General features: G+C 41.6%; 1 protein-coding gene across 3 annotated transcripts in view; it reads left to right on the forward strand.

Annotated features, from left to right (window-relative positions):
• Nucleotides 1-21,609, forward strand: part of GLCE (glucuronic acid epimerase) — a 101,291-nt gene that overhangs the window by 71,274 nt on the left and 8,408 nt on the right. For all 3 annotated transcript variants that reach the window (XM_045285804.1, XM_004711947.2, XM_045285805.1), the window contains 2 exons: nucleotides 19,124-19,719; nucleotides 20,734-20,979. In XM_045285804.1, the coding sequence (XP_045141739.1) occupies nucleotides 19,137-19,719; nucleotides 20,734-20,979 (829 nt within the window). In that variant the 5' untranslated portion in view covers nucleotides 19,124-19,136. The remainder of the gene's footprint in view (nucleotides 1-19,123; nucleotides 19,720-20,733; nucleotides 20,980-21,609) is intronic.

Raw genomic sequence — 21,609 nt, forward strand, 5'->3', positions numbered from 1 at the left:
AAATAAAAATGAGCACCATTAAAAAAATCATCCTGGGTGCCTATCTCTCCCAAATACAGCTTCTCCTGTACTGCCCAAGAGCTTAGCTCTGTGGTTTAGAATTGTTTCTTTAATGGCTGTAAACAAGCTCCTTGATGAACCTTTCCCTTTCTGACAGTTCTGTTTCGCAGGATGCCACCAAACGTGATAAAGCGCTTCAGCAATAAGCTGGTGCTCACCAGCTGTTTTGTAGACGGCGGGTCCTAAGCTAGTTCCCCCGTTTGTACTGTGAAGTCCCCTGTGCATGAGTAAACACGTCATTAGGTTTCCTGTCTCTTGGCTTTTCTAATGAGTTCAGAAATCCTACACAGCTGGAGAAGCCAAGGGCTCTTCTCAGAGCCGATTTATTGACACGGCATCTGCTTGGTTTGACGCATGGCTTAGGGGGGAGTGGAGAGCTGCTTCAGTGAAGTACTATACAACACTTGAAAGAACACGTTGGCTGCACTCAACCTGTTAGGCTTTTCTAGATAAAAAGCAACTCTTTGCTCTTTAAAAATATTCCCATCCTAGTTCTTTATGTGATTGCTTTCAGGGTGAGAGACAATTAAGCTGAATACATTGAGAAGCACTTTTGAGAAACAAATCTTAGTTCAGATGCTGCTGCATAATGCCAGTGCTTTCGAATTGTGTCTGCACAAACCAAGGGCAAATCATTCTTCTCTAAGCTATTTGGAAAGCAAGCAAATATTGATTTGGAGCTAGATGCATGCATTGTGATCTAAAGTTAAAAAATTTATACTTCGAAGCTAGGTAAATCTAAGTTAACGATCCCACTATGGGCTGCTAACAGTTTTTCTTCAGTGAATTCAAAGCTACCTCATGCCCTCATCTATATGCTGGTGATGATAAGAACTCCTGCACAGAATTGGATCTCAGTAGCTGAAAGCATGGGTGCTAGAAACTAAACCTGTTGCCATCAGATCATTTCCACCCTGTGGCCTTTTGTACATCTTTATGGAAGCAGACATTTTGAATAAGCCAAGGTTGTGTCATCTGCATATTGCTGCAGGTTGTTAATGAGTCTTCTGCCAACCCTCCGTTCTTCTTGACATGGTCCAACTTCTGGCATCATTTGCTCAGCATGAAGATTGAATATGTGTGAGAAGAACGGATGCATTTGAATTATAGTGTTGGCAACGAATATTAAATATACCATGAAGTGTCAAAAGGACAAAATAAATCTATCTTGAAAGAACTACAACCAGAATGTTCCTTATAAGCGAGGATGATGACATGTTGTCTCTGGACGATCTGTTGGGAGAGATGAGTCCCTGAACCAGAACTTCAAGCGTGGTAAAGTAGAGGGGCAGTGGAAAAGAGGAAGACCCTCAAGGAGATGGATTGGTGCATTGGCTTCAACAATGGGTTCAAACATAGCAGTTGATGCTGAGGTAGTTAGTTTATTGTGCCAACCTGGCTGATAAACACATGTGGGGTTAATTGAAAGGTGGAGGGATAAATGGCTCAGTGAGCCTCGCCTTTCTAGTTCTCGGCTCTCTTGGTTTCTGATAGTCGGACCAGGGTGCCTTAACCAGTTCTCTGCTTTAGTTGGCAAGGCTCACTTCCTGCAAGACATCCTTAAGGAGAAGCCACATGGACCTACCCCGATGCAGCCCTGCCAGCGCTGAGATGTTTACACATTCACTGGCTTGGCTTTCCTCCTGCAGTCGGCATCATTGCATCTGTTTTGTGAGATGGAGGAGGACTTTGTGGATTGGTGTTGGACATAGGGTTATTGGGTTAATGTTGGAACATGTGGGCTTGGGCAGCACTGAGTTGGGATGTTTTCTTGATGTGCATTTAACCTTTATATAAGACTGTCTCTTATACATGAGTTGCTGTGGATCTGTTTCTCTAAAGTACCCAGACTATCACAGACGGTGAGATGGCTCAGGACCGGGCAGGGTTTTCCTTTGTTGAATGTAGGGTCGCTGTGAGCCAGAGCCAACTTGACAGCATAACGCAGTGTTTAAAGTTTTAAGGAACTCACCAAATTGTTTTCACAGTGACAACATATTGCTACCAGCAATACATGTAGAGGCTTCAAAAGTTTGTGGGAAAATTCTATTATCAATTCCATTTCACCATGAACTTTGGGAAGCCTCCTCATAGGAGGGTTCTGATTTCTGCACATTCTCACCATTGTTTGTTTGGAGGGTTCTGATTTCTGCACATTCTCGCCACTGTTTGTTTTCTATAGCAATCCTTGTGGACGTGAAATGGTAACTCGGGGTGGTTTTGATATGTGTGGTCCCTGTGTAGTGGTTACACATTGGGCTGCGATCTGCATGGTCGACAGTTCAAAACCACCAGCAGCTCCTTGGGGGAAAGACTGGGTTTTCTACTTAAGTATTAACAGTTACAGTCTCAGTAACACACAGGGAGTCACAATGACTCGGCATTGACTCAGTGACAATGAACTTGGTACAATGATTAATGAAGAAGCCTGGCTGCTAACAGAAATGTTGGTGGTTCAACTCCCTCCCCCCGCCCCCAGATGCTCCAAAGGAGGGCAAGACTGCAGTCTGCTCCTGTAAAGATTGACAGCCTTGGAAACTCTCCCAGACAGTTCAGTTCTGATACGGTGCACCTTTCCCTGTGCGTATGAGCCAATGTGCTTCTCCTCTGGAAAAAAACCATTATTCAGATCCTTTGCCCATTCTTTTTATTGTTTAGTTGTAGGATATGTTTCCTCCCATTCTATAGGTAGCTTACCTCTCTACTTTCTTAATGTGCCCTTTGACACACACACACACACACACACACACACACACACGTTTTTAATATTATTAACATAAAACTTTTTTTCTTGCCCCATGCTCTCATTTTGAAGAAACTTTTCCAAATTCCAAGTCATGAAGATTCACTCTTGGATTTTCGGCTAGCGTTTTTATGGTTTTAGCTCTTACATTTAGATCACGATCCATTTTTTGTACTCACTGTTTTGAAAATTTCGTTGAAAATGAATTAAAGGAAAGATTTTAGCATTAATTCTACCTTTTCTGTATTAACCTTAGGGTAATCATATTGTTGACGAGGGCATTATAGAAATGTTTCTGCTAATTCATTATGAAATAAACAAGAATAGCTCTATTTTGCAGCTTTTAATGTAATAATCATCGGTGGGTGCTAAAAAAGAGAACTTTATAGTGGCTGGATCAGGCTGACACCCCTGAATATACTGGATAGTCAGATATGAATTGGCATCAATTCAGTAAGCTGTGAGTTTTGAGTTTTTTGGTTTGGATACCTCTAGACATGTTTCATTCGGTTGTACACAGGGTTGCTATGAATCCAAACTGACTCAACGGCATCTAACAATAGCAACATACACTTCCTGATCATAGTTTATACAGTGAACCCTCGTTTATCGCGGTTAATCGGTTCTAGACCCTACCGTGATAAATGAAATTCCGCGAAGTAGGATTCCTTATTTGTAAATCAAATATTTTCGTAGTTAGAGCATAGAGGACATGAAAAAACACCCTTTAGTCACCATTACACTCGTATTACCCAATTTATTAATTATATTATTTATGGCATCAAGCGTGTACAGTATGAGCCAATCAGTGGCAGTAATGACAGAGCATGTGCTGTTACGCAAAAACCGCGATAGAGTGAAGCTGCGGAAGTCGAAGCGCGAAGTGGCGAGGGTTCACTGTACTTCAACCTAAAGTATTCTTTCTTTAAAAAAACAGCTCTTATCAAGCCTCCATATCTTGCTACTGGTTTACAGGAAATACAGTGGTGTATGGAAGAAGAATCTGAAGTAAAGGTCTATAACCTTAAGAATGTAGCATTGAATACAGAGCAAAAGGATGTCCTTAGTGGGAGCCCTGGTGGCGTGGAGGGCTATATATTGAGCTGCTAACCACAAGGTCAGTGGTTCAAACCCACCAGTTATTCCAAGGGAGAAAGAGAAGGCTGTCTGCTCTCACCAAGATCTACAGCCTCAGAAACCTGTATGCTATATACTGTATACTCAGAAACCCTATATACAGTGCAGAGGGTCGCTGTGAACCAGAATCAATTCAATGGCTATGAGTTTCGTTGGTTCCCATCCCAGATTACTAAGTCAAAAACCCTAGCGGTGGGACCCAGCAATCTGTATTTGAACAAACCCTCCAAGAAATTCAGATAGCCAGTACAACTTAAGAAGCACTGGTCTAACATATTGGTTCCCAAACTTAATTTAACTGATCATCAGAATCACCTGTGAAGATTTTGAAACATCTATTTGAAATATCTCTCTCCAGCCCAGGTCAGAACTGATTCTCTGGGCTTAGCAATCACTGGTGTAGTAGAGCTTGGAATGCAAACTCTTGGGCCCCAGGCTTGCTTGGCTCATTCGTACCAGTTTAAGCCAGGTCTTTACACCCTCAGCCTTCGTTTCCATTTTTGTCCAGGAGCACTCACTCACTTTCCTGCCCACTTCATTAGACTGTTGTGCAAACTTGGGGACGCGATGAACAGAAGGAAGTCTGTGTCCATGGTTTATGACCCTGGGTCTCACTTACAGCATGTACTTCTGCGTTCAGCTTGCGTGAAGGGGTCTTGTGTAGTTCCTTCAACCATCTCTCCCTGTCCTAACTCCCCACTGCACTACTTTCCCCTTGATTTACAAATCCAACCGTTGTAGTTCTCTCAGCACCTTCTCCAGGTGTCATTTTCCATCTACATCAGTGGTTCTCAACCTTCCTCACACGCGACCCTTTCATAGAGTTCCTCGTGTGGTGATGACCCCCAACCATAAACTTATTTTTGTTGCTGCTTCATCACTGTAATTTTGCTACTGTTATGAATCGGGCAGCACCTGTGAAAGGGTCGTTTGACCCCCAAAGGGGTCGCGACCTACAGGTTGAGAACCGCTGATCGACATTGTTCCATGTGTGGGAGTCTTAGCTTTTCTAAGCTGAACGCAGAGATGGCACCATAGCCTTTTGTATTTTCTACACATCAGACTATATTCTTGCCAAGTAAAAACTTTGTTCATCGTATGTAATCTGCTCAGCCGCTCACAGGCACAGCTGTTATTGTACAGAAAATGATAAGTATCTGCCTTTTCAAACTTCCTTCATTTAGTGTTTCTGTGGAGACAGAGCATCTTCTCATCGTACGGAAGGGAGGTTGGTCTAGTACCACTCAGTATGTGTGCTTCACTCCTTCCAAGCACAGACTCGCTCATTGGAGTCTAGTTTTTGGCTGCTGTACTATAGAAAACCAGGATTGCTTTGGTATTCTGTTGGCAATACTAAGATTCCCTAGCAAAACTCAGGGTGTCAGATGGGAAGGCCAGTGGGTTTACAATAAGACCCACTACACCAGGGATGGGGAACTTTTCAATGTCCCAAGGGCCATTTGGATATTTATATCATTCGCAGTTCCTACTGGTCAAACATTCAATTAACGTATCCGTAATGTGATAGCTGGATAGCTTCTGTTTGATAAGACGTGTGATGTTAGCTGGTATCGATGATTTATTAAGCTGGGCATTCCCCACCCCTGCCCCCCACTCTGGAATGGGAGCTGCCAGGGGAAGTCTTTGGTCTCTGGGGCCTGGCAAATAGAGCACACACCACAAATGTGCCGTGTGGTTCTATTGTGAGTTTTTATTTATGCAGTTAGCACATTCTTCCTTCAACCGTTCTTGTATATCTATAGTATTGATGTTTATTTTCCTTTTGTGGCAATGAGTATATTTATAGGGGAAATCTGTGAGAAAGTAGAATTATTGGTTGAAGTTGCCGCAGAGCATACTTGTATTGCATAACCAAGTCAGATGTATTTGAGCTTTGATGTCACCAATCATTTTCATTCTGAAGATAATTACAGGTGATCTGTATGCAAAATTATGTGTCCTCGCCAGTAATTAAATTAAGTAGTAGGGGGAGGAATTTAGAACTTTTATGTCCAATTTTTTTAAATGGCTAACAAAGATAAAGAACAAAAATATTTTAATCTTAAAACGCCTTCCTTTTACTCCCTAACTTGTTACCCATGTGTGTTCTCACTGCCATCGCGTCTCTTCCAACTCCCAGGACAGGGGAGAACAGCCCTGCGGGTTTCCCGGCCTGGAACTCTTCCTGGGAGGAGAAAGCCACCTTGGGGGTTTCGGGACGTCAACACACCATTTTCAAAGCCTCACATTAACATGGACTGATGAAACTGTTAAGCTCCGTTGCTATCTCTCGGGAAAGATTTTGTTTCAACAAGCTATACCAGAACATCATAATAATTACTAACAGAAAAAAAGGTTCATAATGCCTTTGTAAGCTATTACTGGATTTACAGGGGTGGAGGAGGGTTATCCTATTTTCAAAGGCTTAATTATGCTAAACTACCTGGAGACCAGGTAGATTTGTTGGACTGGGTATGCATAAACAAGTTCATAATTATGATTCATTTCTGTTGCTTGCTAACCCAGCGCAGCCTGGGAGAGCTAGATTGCCCTGCTTTGCCAGGTTTTGCTGGTTCTCCCCCTCTGCCACATTTCTCTCCCTCACTATGTGTGGGAAATATTTGAGCTTTCCTTCTCTGACAAGTTTCCACCTTACACAGGTTCCCGCTTGCGCAGGTTTGACTGTACTGATAAGGGTGTGTGATTAGAATGTTGGGTCTGAAGGAAAGTCAAATATTGCAACAGCCTCCTTCAGAAATGCTAGCAGATGTTGTTGTTGTTAGACCCATAGCAGCCCTGCGCCAGCTTCACAATTGGCCCTATGCTTTAGCCCACTGTCACACCCACAGAGTCAGTCTGTCTTGTTGAAGGCCTTGCTCTTTTTCACTGCCCCCTACTTCAACCAGGTGTGATGGCTTCTCCTAAAAGGGTATTTTACCTGTGGGAACTTTGGATTCAGGATCAAAAGTCAGCTTTGCCCAAAACAAGACCTGTTAATGTCTAAGTCCAGCTCATACTCTGTAACCTGTTATAAATCAAAATATTTTTTTAATCATTAATCATTTTGCGGGAGGGGGTTCTAACAAATCTATGACAGTCCATTTTTCACTTGTATGAAGCACACTTGTATATGTGTTGCCATCAACATTTCCAATACCCTTTATTTCTACTTGATCCCTTGGTATCAGCTTCTCTTTTTTCCCCTCCCTCCCACCCTCGTGAATCCTTGAGCAATTTTATATTGTTGCCGTTATTTCATGTCTTACACTGCTGTCTCCCTTCATCCACATTTCTGTTATACGTCCCCCTGGGGGTGGGCTATATATGCAACCTTGTGATGGGTTCCCCCTTTCTCCCTCTGTCCCCCTCACCTATCCCTCTACTCTCATGATATCACTACTCCCATGACTGTTCCTGAGGGTTCTGTCTGTTCTGAATTCCATGTGTCGAGAGCTCTTATCTGTACCCATGTGTGTCCTGTGGTCTAGTCGGGTTTGTAAGGTAGAACTGGGTCATGGTAGTGAGGAGGAGGGAGGAAGCATTCAAGAACTTCCCTTCCTTGTAACCCTTCTGTGGGAGATGTCTAATTTTCTACAGATGGGCTTTGGGTCTCCACTCCAACCCGCCTCATTCACATAGATATGATTGTTTGTTTTGGATCTTTTGATTCTTGATACCTGATCCCGTCGACACATCATGATCACACAACTGGTGTGCTTCTGCCATGTGGGCTTATTTGCTTCAGGAAGGTGAGTATCAAAGAGTCCCAGGTTATTAGAACAAAGTGTTCTTGTGTTTAGGGAGGCCTTGAGTAGAGGCCCAAAGTCCGTCTGCTATCTTAATATATAAATATATGTACATTGGCCTCTATCCCTTTCACTATGAATTAATATATTTACATATATACATGCCTATAACTATACCTCTATAAATAGCTTTTGCTCCTTTCCTCTATTTCCTTTCACTTTCCTCCTGCCCCACTATCATGTTCACCCTCCTCTCAGCTCTCAGTAATGCCTCTTGGATACATTGCACTTGATCAAATCCCACCAGGCGTCTTCGCCATCATTTTTAGAAAACTTGTTGTTCCCTTCAAAATATTTTCTGGGGAGATGGAGTATCCAGCTTCTGAAACAGAATGCTTCCATGCCTATTCCAAGATACAGGTTGGGAGTCTAAGAAACAAACCTGTTATACTAGTTTTGTGAAGCACCACACCACACCACAGTCCTGTGGTCAGCTACTTTATCATCACTAGAGCATAATTTTATCATGTAAAACAAACTGTTTAAAACTACATTTAGGTTCTCATATGGACTTTATCCCTGTGATCTCTTCTTTAGCGCATCTTAGACTCTTAGTGCATCTTAAACTCTTAATGCATCTTAGAGGGTCTTAGGCTTGTCTCCTCCCTCCTCTGTAGAATGTGAATGATGTTATACGGCCTGTGTCCCCGCCTCAGTTTCTGTGGGATGTTTGCCTAGAAATGTAATTTAATCAAAGCACGTTAAGCTTCTTGTATCAAAGAGGAGTTTAACTTTACTGTGAAAAATATGAAACGGACTAGCAAAATTACCTTCCTTCTTTGACTTATCAATATTGTAAATCAAAAGAATTCCTACTTGTTTATATTACTGAAAGGGCCTTGACCACTAAAAATATTAAGCCGTTCTCCTTTGAGTCGGATCTGTCTCTAAACCAAGTGAGTGTAAGATTTAAATCTTGTTCTATCAAGAAATAAACAGATGGAACATTACTAGCGGCAGTAATTAAATTGTAAATCTGTTTTAAAGAGTTGGCCAACATACAGCATCACAATCCATATTCTGTTGTGTCAGTTATGTTCATTTTTATTTGGATTATGATTTCAGAATACCCAAATACAGGAAAGAAAACCAAGTTTTCTAGTGTAAAAATCTGTTATTTTTAAATTGCAGGCTCAACCATGTTTATTCACACTATTTCCACCAATCTTTATGTGCTGCTTGCTGTGAGCCAGGCACATTTTAGGTGCTAGGGATGCAGGATGACCAAACTCAGCTTCCTGCCATCAGTCACCCATGACTCGTAGCAACCCCAGAGGATGCCCCTGTGGGTTTCCACGACTGTAAATCGTTACAGGAAGTGAAAGCCTCGCCTTTCTCCCTCGGAGCAGTTGGTGGTTTCCAACTGCTGACGTGGTGGTTAGCAGCCCACAGTGTAGCCCCTACACCACCAGGCTCCCTCCAGTAGTGACCCGGAGAAGCAAACCCCAGGCCCCCTGAAGCGAATTCTACTGGCTGGAGATGGCTAATGGTCTGAGCATGCAATGCACCGATGGCAGAGGGAAGGCCTAGAAACGGGAGGGTTGAGAATTGTTGTTTTCTCCAGGTTGGTCATGGAAGGTTCTTCTGACAGTTGACAGAGAAGCAGAGATCTGAGTGAAGGTGGTAAGCTGCCTAGATTTCTGGAGTAATAGAATTCCAAGTTACGGGAGTGGCAAGTTCAAGAGCTTGAATATGTGGGCATGTTTGGCTCCCATTCATCTGCTCATTCTACCTTGAAGTCTTGAACACCTCTTCCCTTCATTGGGAGAGTTAGGGGCTTCCCTTTCAGGGGTCCATAGCATATTCTATTTGCTTGTATTCTATCACCACAGCATTGCCATTAATCTTGGCTGTGCCTCCCGCTATTCTGTCCTCTGGGGACATGGATAATAGCTTCCTTGTATTGTTGTTGTTGGGGGCCATCCTGTCGGTTCTGACGCGTAGTGAACCTGTGTACAACGAACGAAGCACCGCCTGCTCCTGCACCATCCTCGTCCCTATGCCCAGCCCGTGGTTGCAGCCACCGCATCAGTCGAGCTTGTCGATGGTATCCCTTTTCTGATGACTGACTACTTTACTGACCACAATTTTCCATTTCCAGTGGCATGTTCTACCTAATAACCTCTTGAAAGTGCACAAGATAAAACCATACCATCCTCACTTTAAAAAAATCATTTTATTGGGACCTCTTGCGGATATTATATCAATACATAATTCAATTCGATCAAGCATCATTGTACACCATCATGTTAGAAATACTTTTCTTGTTGAACTCTTTAATACCATTTCCCCGTTATCCCTTCCCTCCACTATCCTATCCCCCTGGAACCCTTGTTGTTATTATATATATATATTTTTTTTTTTTTTCACCCCATATTTTACATCATGCAATGTGACCGTTTGCCTACAAGTCTGTTACTCACTCCCCCAAGCAGGGTTACACAGTCATCATTGCTATCTGTCTTCCCGTCCCTCCCCCCCTCAGGGAATCATTACTCCTATTACTCTTTCTGAAGGGTTTATCTACCCTGGACTTCATGCATCAATCCATCTTAATTATACAATGAGCATATGCAGGTCTAACAAGATTAATGAGGTAAAAAAAAGACCATAATAGTAAGGGGAGGAAATATTAAAAATATACACGTGTATAAGCCAAGTTTTGCAGCACATTTTTTTATGCTGAAAAAGCACCCCTTTGCTTATACTCGAGTGAGGGTCCCACTTACCTGTTCTCCGGTACAGTGCCGTTGTTCTCTGATCTCCCGCTCATCTGTGGGCACCTGCAGCCTCAGTGGGTGGTCTAATGACTGCTGACATCACCACTCTTTTTTCCTGCTTGCCAGCAGCCTCTGTGTCGTCAGTGCCATACTGGGCAAGAACCTGCCTGCTTCTGTGTGCTGGTACCTGGGGCGCACCGCATCCTTGTCAGATGAATGTCGGATGCAGCTGTTCTTCTTCTCCCGCTCTTCTCCAGGGCTGTGACCAATGACGTAGTCTTTACAGTTTTACCTGTGCTTGGTCACGCCCCCTTGCTTCTCCCAAGAATTGCTGAATAAAAGTACCGGTATATCTCTGGTCTTGGATATACAGTATGTTTATTTACAATACTTAGTCTGCTATATTTTATTTTTTATTTTCTTATTAACCCCTATCTGGACCCAGGGCTGACTGCATAGAGCAGCCTGTGTGAGGGCTCATCATATACATGCTACGTTGTGTATGCACTGTGCTGCATGTGTTGCCTTAGCACTTCCCATACATATGCAGTAACACTGCGTATGCAGTAATGCAGAGCATGCAGTAATACAGTGCATACACAATGCAGTGTGTATATTATGAGCCCTAACACAGACTGTTCTACGCAAACAGTCATGTCATCACATTCTGGAATATCATCGGCCTGCGTTAGGCCTCAAAGTAGACAAGCTATGTTGGGTACATGGGGTAAGGCAGCGTATGTAGTAATGCGGCGCATACAGTAACACAGCGTGTATAGTTATTGTTGAGACCATATTGATTTTGTTGACCCTCTTTTCCACTTAGAGAGCTAGTTTACTGTTCTTCTTTGAAATAAATATTCAAAAACATTTAACCTACTGATGTCTCAATTAATGTAATTTTATTGGTATCTATTTTTATTTTGAAACTTACCAGTAGCTGCTATATTTTCCACCTTAGGCTTATACTCGAGTCAATAAGTTTTCCATTTTTTTTGGTAAAATTAGGTGTCTCAGTTTATATTCGGGTCGGCTACTACTTGAGTATATACGGTAACTAGAGGAAACTTGTGTGTTTCATCAGTACTATACTGAACCCTTGATATGTCATCCCTTCCCTGTGGCCTTTCTGTGTGAAGAACTGCCCAATTATCTTACAGGTGCTTTGAGGTCTCCAGTTTGTTTGTGCTTCTTCATATCAATTGGATTGCTTATTTTTGAACTTCTGACACATCCCTATGACACCTCATGATCTCACAGGCTGATGTGTTTCTTCCATGTGGGCTTTGTTGCTTCCCTGCTAGCTGGCCACTTGTTTAAGCCTTTAAGACCCCAGATGCTATATCTTTCAATAGCTGGGCACCATCAGCTTTCTTCACCACATTTGTTTATGCACCCATTTTGTCTTCAGCAATCGTGTCAGGAGGGTGAGTATCATACAGTGCCACATTATGAGAACAAACCGTTCTTGTACTGAGGTAAGATTTAAGTGAGGCCCAAAGTTCATCTTCTTCCTTGTTGTATTTACATATATATACATATACATACATACATACATACATATATATATATATAGAGAGAAATACACCTATCTTTATATATTTACATATATACATATCTATATTTATACCTATATATGTAATTTTTACTTTCTTCTTCTTCCCTCTTTTTCTTTCTCCTTTCCTCCTGCCCACCATCATGTTGACCCATTGTTTACTTTTCAGTAATTCCTCACGGATACATTTTAATTGATCAAACATGACCAGGAAGGCTCGTATTCTGTACATCGCTCTTTTAAGGCGGATGTTTCTGTTCTTCTGGCAGTCCAAGATATACTTAATGCTCTTCACCAACATCATAATTCAAAAACATCGATTCGTGTTCGGTCTGCCTTAGTCACTGTCCAGCTTTCACATGCATATGAGGCCACTGACGACACCATGGCTTGGGTCAGGCACACCTCTGTCCTCAAACGCCATCATTGCTCTTGAATACTTTACAGAGGTCTTTTGCAGCAGATGTGCCCAGGGCAATATGTCTTTTGATGTCTTGGCTGCTTGCTTCCATCAGCATTTAGTCATTACCAAGAGATTATAGAAAATGTAAATTAGTAGGTACATAAATAGAAGAACTAATCAATCAAGCCCCAGTCTGCACTATTCAGAGAAAGAAAATAAAAAACAAAGTACAATTCATTAAATGAAATCTTTTTAAAGTTTGTTGGAAGGCTTTTGTTTACCGACTTATACCTTCAGATATTTAAAACTCATGATACATAGGATTCTTAAATGTTTATGAGCCTGAAGATATCACCAGGAGTTCTTTGAATTGTGAATACTTTTTAAAAGAAAACTATTTTCTCAAACAAAACTAAAGTTTTATTTTTTTTCTTTCCTTGATTTTTCGGCGAAGAAGAAATTCCATAGAGTCATTACAATGTTTGTTGAATACTGTGTTCTCTTTTGACCTCAGAGTATCCTAAAACCAATTTTTAAAAATCCTAATCCAAAACCCAGTAAGCCTTTATAATAAAATAGATTTTTAGGGTCAGCAACAAGGAAAATTCAGGGTTTCTTCTTTTTTTTTTTAACCTTGAAAGGTTAATCTAGTTCACGGATGTGGAAAAAAGGGTTTCAAGTAAGCTGGAAGCTTATCTCCTCTCAGCAGAAAACCCTGGTTTTAGCTTTAAAGGTGACTGTCATTTTATACCTAGCAGGATGTTAGTTCAGTCTTCTCTTTGAAATTTGAAGGTTTTTATGGTCAGTTTTCTATAATGCAAGAAATATTCTACAAACAACCTCATATTTAGCTTTAAAAAGCCTCGGTGGGGCTGTGAGTTACGCATTGGACTGTTAACTTCATGAGGGTCAACAGTTCGAACCCACCAACTGCTCCTTGGGAGAAAGATGAGGCTGTCTGCTCCCGTAGAGATTGACAGTCTTGGATCTTCTCTCCATGAGTTAGAATCTACTCAATGACAGTGGGTAGTTTGCCTTTATGTAAGTCTATATATAAAGTTAAATCTGTTTGATGGTTAATGCTGCATGTTCACAATTGGGATTCCCCACCCCCTAATCTCTCTCTCCCTCTCTCTCTCCTTCTTCTGTTTTGTCTTTCTCCTCTCCACAAAAAAGATTGTCAGTGTCTGTTTTGAAAACTAAATATTGATGAACATTTCTGACTTAGAATTTATATTTCATTCTTTTAATGCTTTAACAAAATTAATGTTGCCATTTGTAATTTTTCATTTTTATGGTAAAATAAGTAATTAGAGAGAGCTAGCTTTTAAAAAGCCCTAAACATGTATGTACCTACATAGGTAACCAATTGCCATTGAGTCGATTCCAACTTAATTCAGAATGTATGGATGTGTGTCAGAGTGGCACTGTGCTCCATAGGGTTTTCCGTAGCTGGTCTTTTTAGAAGTAGATCACCTGGCCTTTCTTCCAAGGTACCTCTGGGTGAATTGAACCTCCAAACTGTTGAATGAGCAGCCGAGCACATTGACCATTGGCACCACCCAGGGTCCTCCTCAGTTACCATGAAGTAAATTCCGACTCATGGCCCCCTCAGCTGTGTCAGAGTAAAGCTACTCTTTCTACCCTTTTGCCGTTGTAACTGTAATGAACACTGGTGGATATGTATCTGTGAGCCTTGGCGTCCAAGTCTTTAGTATATATACCTAGAAATGTGTATGTATAGTCTATATACCATACTAGGTCACATGGTCATTCTATATTTAACTTTCCAGGAACCACAAAGCTGTCTTTATTAGTTACTACATCGCTTTACATTCCCACCAGCAGTGCACGGTGGTTCCAATGTCTCCACATCCTTGTGAACACTTGATTTGTGTGTGTGTGTGTGTGTGTGTGTTTTCCACTATTTAGACTTTAGATTATAGCTGTCATAGCAGATGTAGGGTCCTAGGTTGCAAATAGTTGGTACTCAACTGTTACCTAAAGGTTGCTGGTTCCAACACACCAGGCACTGCAGAAGAAAGGTGTGGTAGTTACATCATCTGTGGTCAATTTGAGTAATAAGACTGAAGGGGCGGAGTTTATTTACCCTGACAATCAGGTCGCAATTTGGAGGCGCTAAGGAGATAAATAGCTTACTCCCTGGAAGACATTGCAGCTGAGAAGACACATGGAGCTATGCTAGTGCCCTGACCTAGAGGAGCCATGTGGAGACCCTTGCCAGCACTGAGATGCTTACAATGGTACTGTATTCACAAGACTTCCCACCCACTGGCCTGTGTTTTTCCTGCATTTGGCGTCATTACATGTTTTTCGTGAGCCTGAAGAGGAATTTATAGATTGGTATCAGACATATGGGCTAATATTGGACTTATGGACTTGATCTGGACTGAGCTGGGATATTTTCTCAGTATTCAATGGCTCTTGTATATAAAGCTCTTTCTTATATACATGCGTCTCTCAGGAGTTGTTTCTCTAGTCTACCCAGACTCACACAAAACACTTGTCAATCTCATTCCATAAAGAATTTATCCAAGGAAACTCCACGTGACACATGGAATTGTCATGAGTTCGAATCCACTCCAGGCAATCATGCAATGCTTGTGAAGTGGTAACTCTTGATTTTAGTCAGCATTTCCCTGATGACTACTGAGATTGAGCCTCTTTTCATTGACTTACTGACTAATTGCATATCTCCCGTACCCACTTTTAATGGGATTATTTGTGGTTTAGGTCTTGAGCTGTACAAGTTCGTTGTGGATTCTGGGCCCTTGTCTGCTGTGTGGGGTGCATGTCTTCTCTGCACACTGTAGACTGGGTTTCCTTTTTTGATGTTTCATGTTCATCACAGCTCTCAATTTTGATCAAGTTAAGTGGACTTTTCTTACTTTCGTCACTTGTACTGCGTATGTCCTATGTAAGAGGCTTTGCCTAGCCCACGATTAGGAAGGTTTACACCTGTGTTTCTTTTTTACGCTCGTGTTCCAACATTAACTCCTATCTTGAGGTCCCAGGCCTATTTTGAGTTAATGTGGTTAACTGATCTGAATGAAAGGGTGACTTCATGCTTCTGCTACTCAGTTGCCAGCACCGCTTGTTGAGCAGTTTTGTAAGCTGCCGGCTTTGGTCTGTGGGTATTTTGTTGGGGCTTTGCGTCTGTAGTAAGTAGAATACTAGTCTGCCTGTCTTGTGTCATCGCTGTCTGGTTTTGGAATCAGAGTGATCTGGGTCTCATTGACGTGGGCAGTGTGTCCGCTTCTATTTTGGAAGAGTGTGAAGATTTCTCTTCTCCTCTTCTCTTCACATTTACATAATTTAAAAATCTATCTGACTACATGGGGCATTAATGATGTACATCTGGCAGTAACGAACACCAGGGGGCAAGGCAAGAGCAACACTGACTGTGATACTTAAGCTTATGTGTCAACTTGGCTGGACCTTGATCATCAGCGGTTTGGGCAATGATATGCTGTTGTCCTTTGACCATTGTGTAATGATGTCATAGTCACCCTCCATTTTGTGATATGATGTGGCCATCCTACATTTTCTCAAAACACAAATTCATATAACGATCTGTTCTTTGGAACCTAACTAGGCTGATAAGGGAAGAGACAGTGTAATTCATCTTTAACATAACTGGTGTCATCCACCAGGGACACCTAGGCCTGGACTTTATTTATGGCAGCTATTTAAATTAATAATTCATTATCTTCTTATGCCTATTCAGAGTTTCCATTTCTCTTGAGTCCATTTCAGAAGTTTATCTTTTTTGAATTTTCTATGTTTTCTATTTTATTATATCTAAGTTACCTAATTTGTTGTGAAGGCCATTCGTTTTTTAAGTAATATGCCAAGATTTTCCAAAATGCTTAGAAATTCTACGTCCTTAAAAAAATTACTTGGAGTTATTTTCAATTTGCAGCATTATCGTTTCACCAAAAAGACTGGTAACAAAGTTGTCTGAAATCAAATTTAGAGCCGTAATAAGAATGAAGCTGGTAATGCCCAGGGGAAAATACCATCTGTTTAATATAATACGTCAGGACTTAATTAGATAGGGTATTTAATGTTCCTGCCATTAAATATAAAACTTAGCTATAATTGCCAGAGTATCCCTGTTTAAAGTGAAATTTTGAAGAAAGGGTTGTGTGAAACTCAGTACCATGGATTCCTGTTGGGTTCAGTGTTCCTAGTCGAGGAGACGATGTCAGCAAACAAGCAGCGATACGATGGAACTCTGCTGCCGAAGCAGATTGGTGTGCTGGAGAGAGCACTGGACTAGGAGCGGGGAGCTCTGCTGCTTACTAGCTTCAGTGAGATATTTGACTTTTTAGCCTTGGTTCTGACCTATAAAATAGGGATAATCAGTCTCCTGTCTTCATCGTAGGTTAGACTAACTATATTGTAAACGGTTTAAAAACTAAAGAACTGTATAGTTATAAAAGGACTCTTTTATAACTAGTGCTGGCACTTGCTACAACACAACACAGGTACATATAAAAGGGAATAAGAATGGATCATCATTTCAACATGGGTGAGCCTGCAGAAGCATGCAAAGGAAAAGAAGCTAGTCACGAGAGAGCATGTAAGACCTGGTACGTTTATGTAGAATGTCCAGAATAGACACATCTGTACAGAAGACAGTCGATCAGGGAGGGAGGAGCCTCAGGGATGGAGCGTAAGGGCAACGACCTTACGGGTGAGAGATGAGGGAGTAACTGCCTCTGGAAACAGGGCTCTTTTGGGGTTGATGAAGATGTTTTATACTAAGTATACTAAAAGCCATAGGATTCTGAAATTTAAGTGATTGAACTCTGGTACTTAAATATCCAATACAGTTGTTTTAAGCAACAAAACTGGATCACTGAAAGAATGTATGGTCATATTCATGTTACTGTTAGGTTACTTAAGGAGCCTTGGTGATGTGCTGGGTTATGCATTGGGCTGCTAACCACAGGTCATTAGTTCAAAACCACCAACCACTCTGTGGGGGAAAGATGAGGCTTTCTACTCTGTTGTGAAGATCGACAGTCTCTGGAGTCCACAGAGGCTGTTCCATTCTGTCCTCTAGGGCCATTCAGGACTGGACTCAGCTCGGTGGCAGAGAGTGAATTGTGTTATTCTGAGTTGGAATTGACTCCGTGGCAGCGTTTTGTTTGGTATTCGTTTGTTATTTTATACAAAGGTTCCAATGGGAACCGGGTCACTCTATGCCTATAATAATAAACTGAGACCTGAGAGTCTCTGACCTCTTAATATTTCCCAACTAGAGATTCATCATTAGGAGCCTAGCATGGTCCTCTTCCACTAGGAATACAAGGGGCTTCAGACTGTGGGAAAATCCCATGATCCTGCAGTTAATTTTCCCATAAACTTTTTAAGGTCCCTTATACTATGGCACTACTTAGTGCAGCATAAGAACGATCTTTTCCTGTTCAGAAACTACCATTTCTCAGGAAACAGCCTGGTGCTTCCTGCACTGCGCCCTTGCAGGGTTGGAGGAATCGGCACATGTGTGAGATGGTGCCTGCCGTCCCCAAGCCCCCTCCGCTATGAAATGCCCTCTCCTGGTCCCATCCGGCTTATATGTACGGGTGTCTAATCCCAGTTTCTCCACTCTTGCTTTTGTCTCCGTCCTTTCTTCAGATAGGAAAGACTTAGCTGGTTGAAGAGGGCCTCCGAGACCTGGCCTCCATTCTACAGATTTCCCCCTCTTCCCTTTTTGATGCTCCTTGAAAGGCCCTAGGCACACAGTTTGAAAGCCTGTGGTCTAACCCAATAGCCAAGGAACCCTGTTTGGCACTTGAGTATCATTTGGGACATCATTAAGAATGAAAACTCTGAGGTCGTTCCTCCAGATCTTCTGAATCAGAAACCCCCTTAGGAGGAGAGAGGCTAGCTCTGATGCAATAAGCCCTCGATGTGATTCTGATGATAAGTATGAGAGCCACTGTGCTCGAGGGCTTACTTGTCTAAGATCATGATTCAGAGGCATGGCTCCAAAACTGTGTGCTGGGGTGCCTCCAGGTGCCCCAGAGAACTCAAAGGGGGCTAACAGCATCTTTTAAAGTATAGAGGGAAGCACAGTTGACATAGCTTGGACATTGAGCGAACCACTAGCTTGAGGTAGTTAACAATCTCAGTATCAGATTGATGATGTCATGTCTTTGCAGAGTGCTTGATTTGCAAAGTTGCTATGAGAAAAAGGAAGTACCAGTGTGGTTGGCAATAAGTTTGGTGTTGACCAATCCAGTTCCAAGGTTCAGGACGGTTCATCATTTATGGGCACAACGCATCCTATCAATGATTAAGAATGTTGTTGTTGTTTTTTTCAATTTCAGTTTGTTATATTTTTAAAACAGATATCAAACTATTACTTGTTAAGTTGTTTGAACCTAACCATTTGAGAAATGGAACTATTAGTTATTCTCTTGGTTAGGGGCATCATGGGGAAATTACTGAGACACCAAGGGACTTACAATGCCAGAATGATCAATAATTTCTTCTTTAGAGGATTATGCTAACCAGGCATTTAAATTAGTAATTAGACATCTGATTAAATGAAATGCAAGTGATAAAATCATCTTAGCATGGCTGTTCAGCATTAAAAAAAAATAGGCGTTTATATTATGAAATTTCAACAGTCCATCTTTTCATGAATTTCTCCTTGCCTCTTAGGTATGGTCTGAATATGCGTTGCTTGGCAGCTCGGGTCAACTATAAGACTCTGATCGTCATCTGCGCACTCTTCACTCTGGTCACAGTGCTCTTGTGGAATAAATGTTCCAGCGACAGACCTATCCAGTTTCCCCGACACTTGAGTGGTGGCTTCAGAGATGGCTTAGAGAAGAGAGCAGCCGCATCGGAGAGTAACAACTATGTGAACCACATGGCCAAACCACAGTCGGAGGAAGGATTCCCTCAGGAACAGCAGAAAGCGCCCCCAGTGGTGGGGGGCTTCAATGGCAATGGGGGAAGCAAGGTGTTGGGGCTCAAATATGAGGAGATTGACTGTCTCATAAATGATGATCATACAATTAAAGGGAGACGTGAGGGGAATGAAGTCTTTCTGCCATTCACGTGGGTCGAGAAGTACTTTGACGTCTATGGAAAGGTGGTTCAGTATGATGGCTATGACCGCTTTGAGTTCTCCCATAGCTACTCCAAGGTCTATGCACAGCGAGCCCCTTATCACCCGGACGGTGTGTTTATGTCCTTTGAAGGCTACAATGTGGAAGTCCGCGACAGAGTCAAGTGCATAAGCGGGGTTGAAGGTTGGTATCTGTCTCTTCCACTTGAGTTTGACCACCCTGATTAGTTGAGGAGTAAGAAAGTGAAAGTTTTAGTTATATAGCAAGTGTATAGAGTACTGTTAAGAGACATCACTCCAACTTAGCAGGGAGGAGCAGGTGAAGGTTAAGCATAGGGCTTCTTTTCTCTTGGTGGTATGATTTAAAGGCTGCAACAAAACCATACACATCAAAGAGGATTATCCCATTAACCTGCCTCAGAATCTAAAATTCTCACCAGTAAGGTCAACGCTCAACATTCCAAGAAATTTCATATTAAAAATATAATTATTATCATTTGAGAAGAATCTTCGTACTAGATTAGCCAAATGTCATCCCCAGAAGATAAGACAATGCATAGAGCCCATCTTCTCTGGACTAATGGCTGAACTCCAGTAGTTCATTCTGTGCTTTCTGCATGGTTTGTTATTCTTTCATAGCTTCTAATCCCTGGGGTAATAGCCATTCTTGGTACATTTTGGAATGTCCAGAAAAATTGATCAGAAAACCAGCTTGACTTTCAAGTATATGATTTAAAAGTGGGGTGGGGTGGGGCGGGGTACTTAGGTTTATGTTGATTGCTAAGTCCAAATGGTAGATAGTTTCAGAATTAGAATTTCCAGGATGAAACGTTGTAACATTTTCTAAATGTATCTCAATAGTTTCAAATTTGCATATATAGAATGGGATTACTAACCATGCTATCCATATCTAAGATAAAAATGAACACGCACACAGTCCTTAGAAATACATCATAACATCGCACTCCTGTCTATCAACAAAAAGACTGCATGCTGAATACTTAATGTTGTCTTCGGTATCTGGTTAATCTGATACTGATTTCCAGCCCTCTGGGAGACATTGTACAAAGGATATATCCCCAAAAGTCAAACAGTGGGACTGGTGCTTAAAGTTGGCTTGTAAACATCCTTTCTTTTTGATTTCTTTCTTATGTAAACATCCTTTCATGGCTATTCATTTTATTTCTCTGTTTTATAGGTGTTCCATTATCCACCCAATGGGGACCTCAAGGCTATTTCTACCCAATCCAGATTGCACAGTATGGGTTAAGCCATTACAGCAAGAACCTCACTGAGAAACCCCCTCACATAGAGGTGTATGAAACAGCCGAAGACAAGGACAGGAACAGCAAGCCAAACGACTGGGTGGTGCCAAAGGGCTGCTTTATGTCTAACGTGGCGGATAAGTCCAGATTCACCAATGTTAAACAGTTTACTGCTCCAGGTGAGTTCTTATGTATGATATGTGTCTGCTAATTTTATGTTGATAATGCCTTAAAACTTTTTAAATATGGTTTCATGTTGTTGCTTTTTAAACACATTGGCTAATCCCTTTGTATTAATTTTATAAAGAAGCAAAGGGTGTGACCCAAGCAAAATCTCTAAAGAAGGAACAGGTGGGAACTCAAGACAATAAGAAACTGTAGATTGAATGTTAAGATCCAGGCTAATGCATGGCATGTGGTTCCCTCCAAGACCCGCTACCCTTCAGGAATGAAGTGCCTTGGTTATTTTAATAGTTCATTAATTTTTAAACCGTTTTGCATTAAGGCAGAAATTCTTCCTTCTAGAGACAGCCATCCTTTCATTTGCCTATTTCCTACCAGTAACTTTCCTCAGCATAGCATACCTTCAACACACACAAGTCTGTTTCCCAGAGCAAATGATGGTAATGTACAAGATGCCCTCAAACTTCATATAAAACCATTTCCACTATTAAAATCATTTATAAAATCAAATTAACTTTATGCAACATTTCCCCTTTTACTAAGACAGTCTCATTAATTAGGATGTAATGCATTTTCCTCCTCTAATCAATATCCACGAGAATTAATGAGTCCATTACTTAAAAAGA

This window comes from Echinops telfairi, unplaced genomic scaffold (genome assembly GCF_000313985.2).
Source record: "Echinops telfairi isolate 266 unplaced genomic scaffold, ASM31398v2 ScPeMD7_7475;HRSCAF=8513, whole genome shotgun sequence".
Lineage (NCBI taxonomy): Eukaryota > Metazoa > Chordata > Mammalia > Afrosoricida > Tenrecidae > Echinops > Echinops telfairi.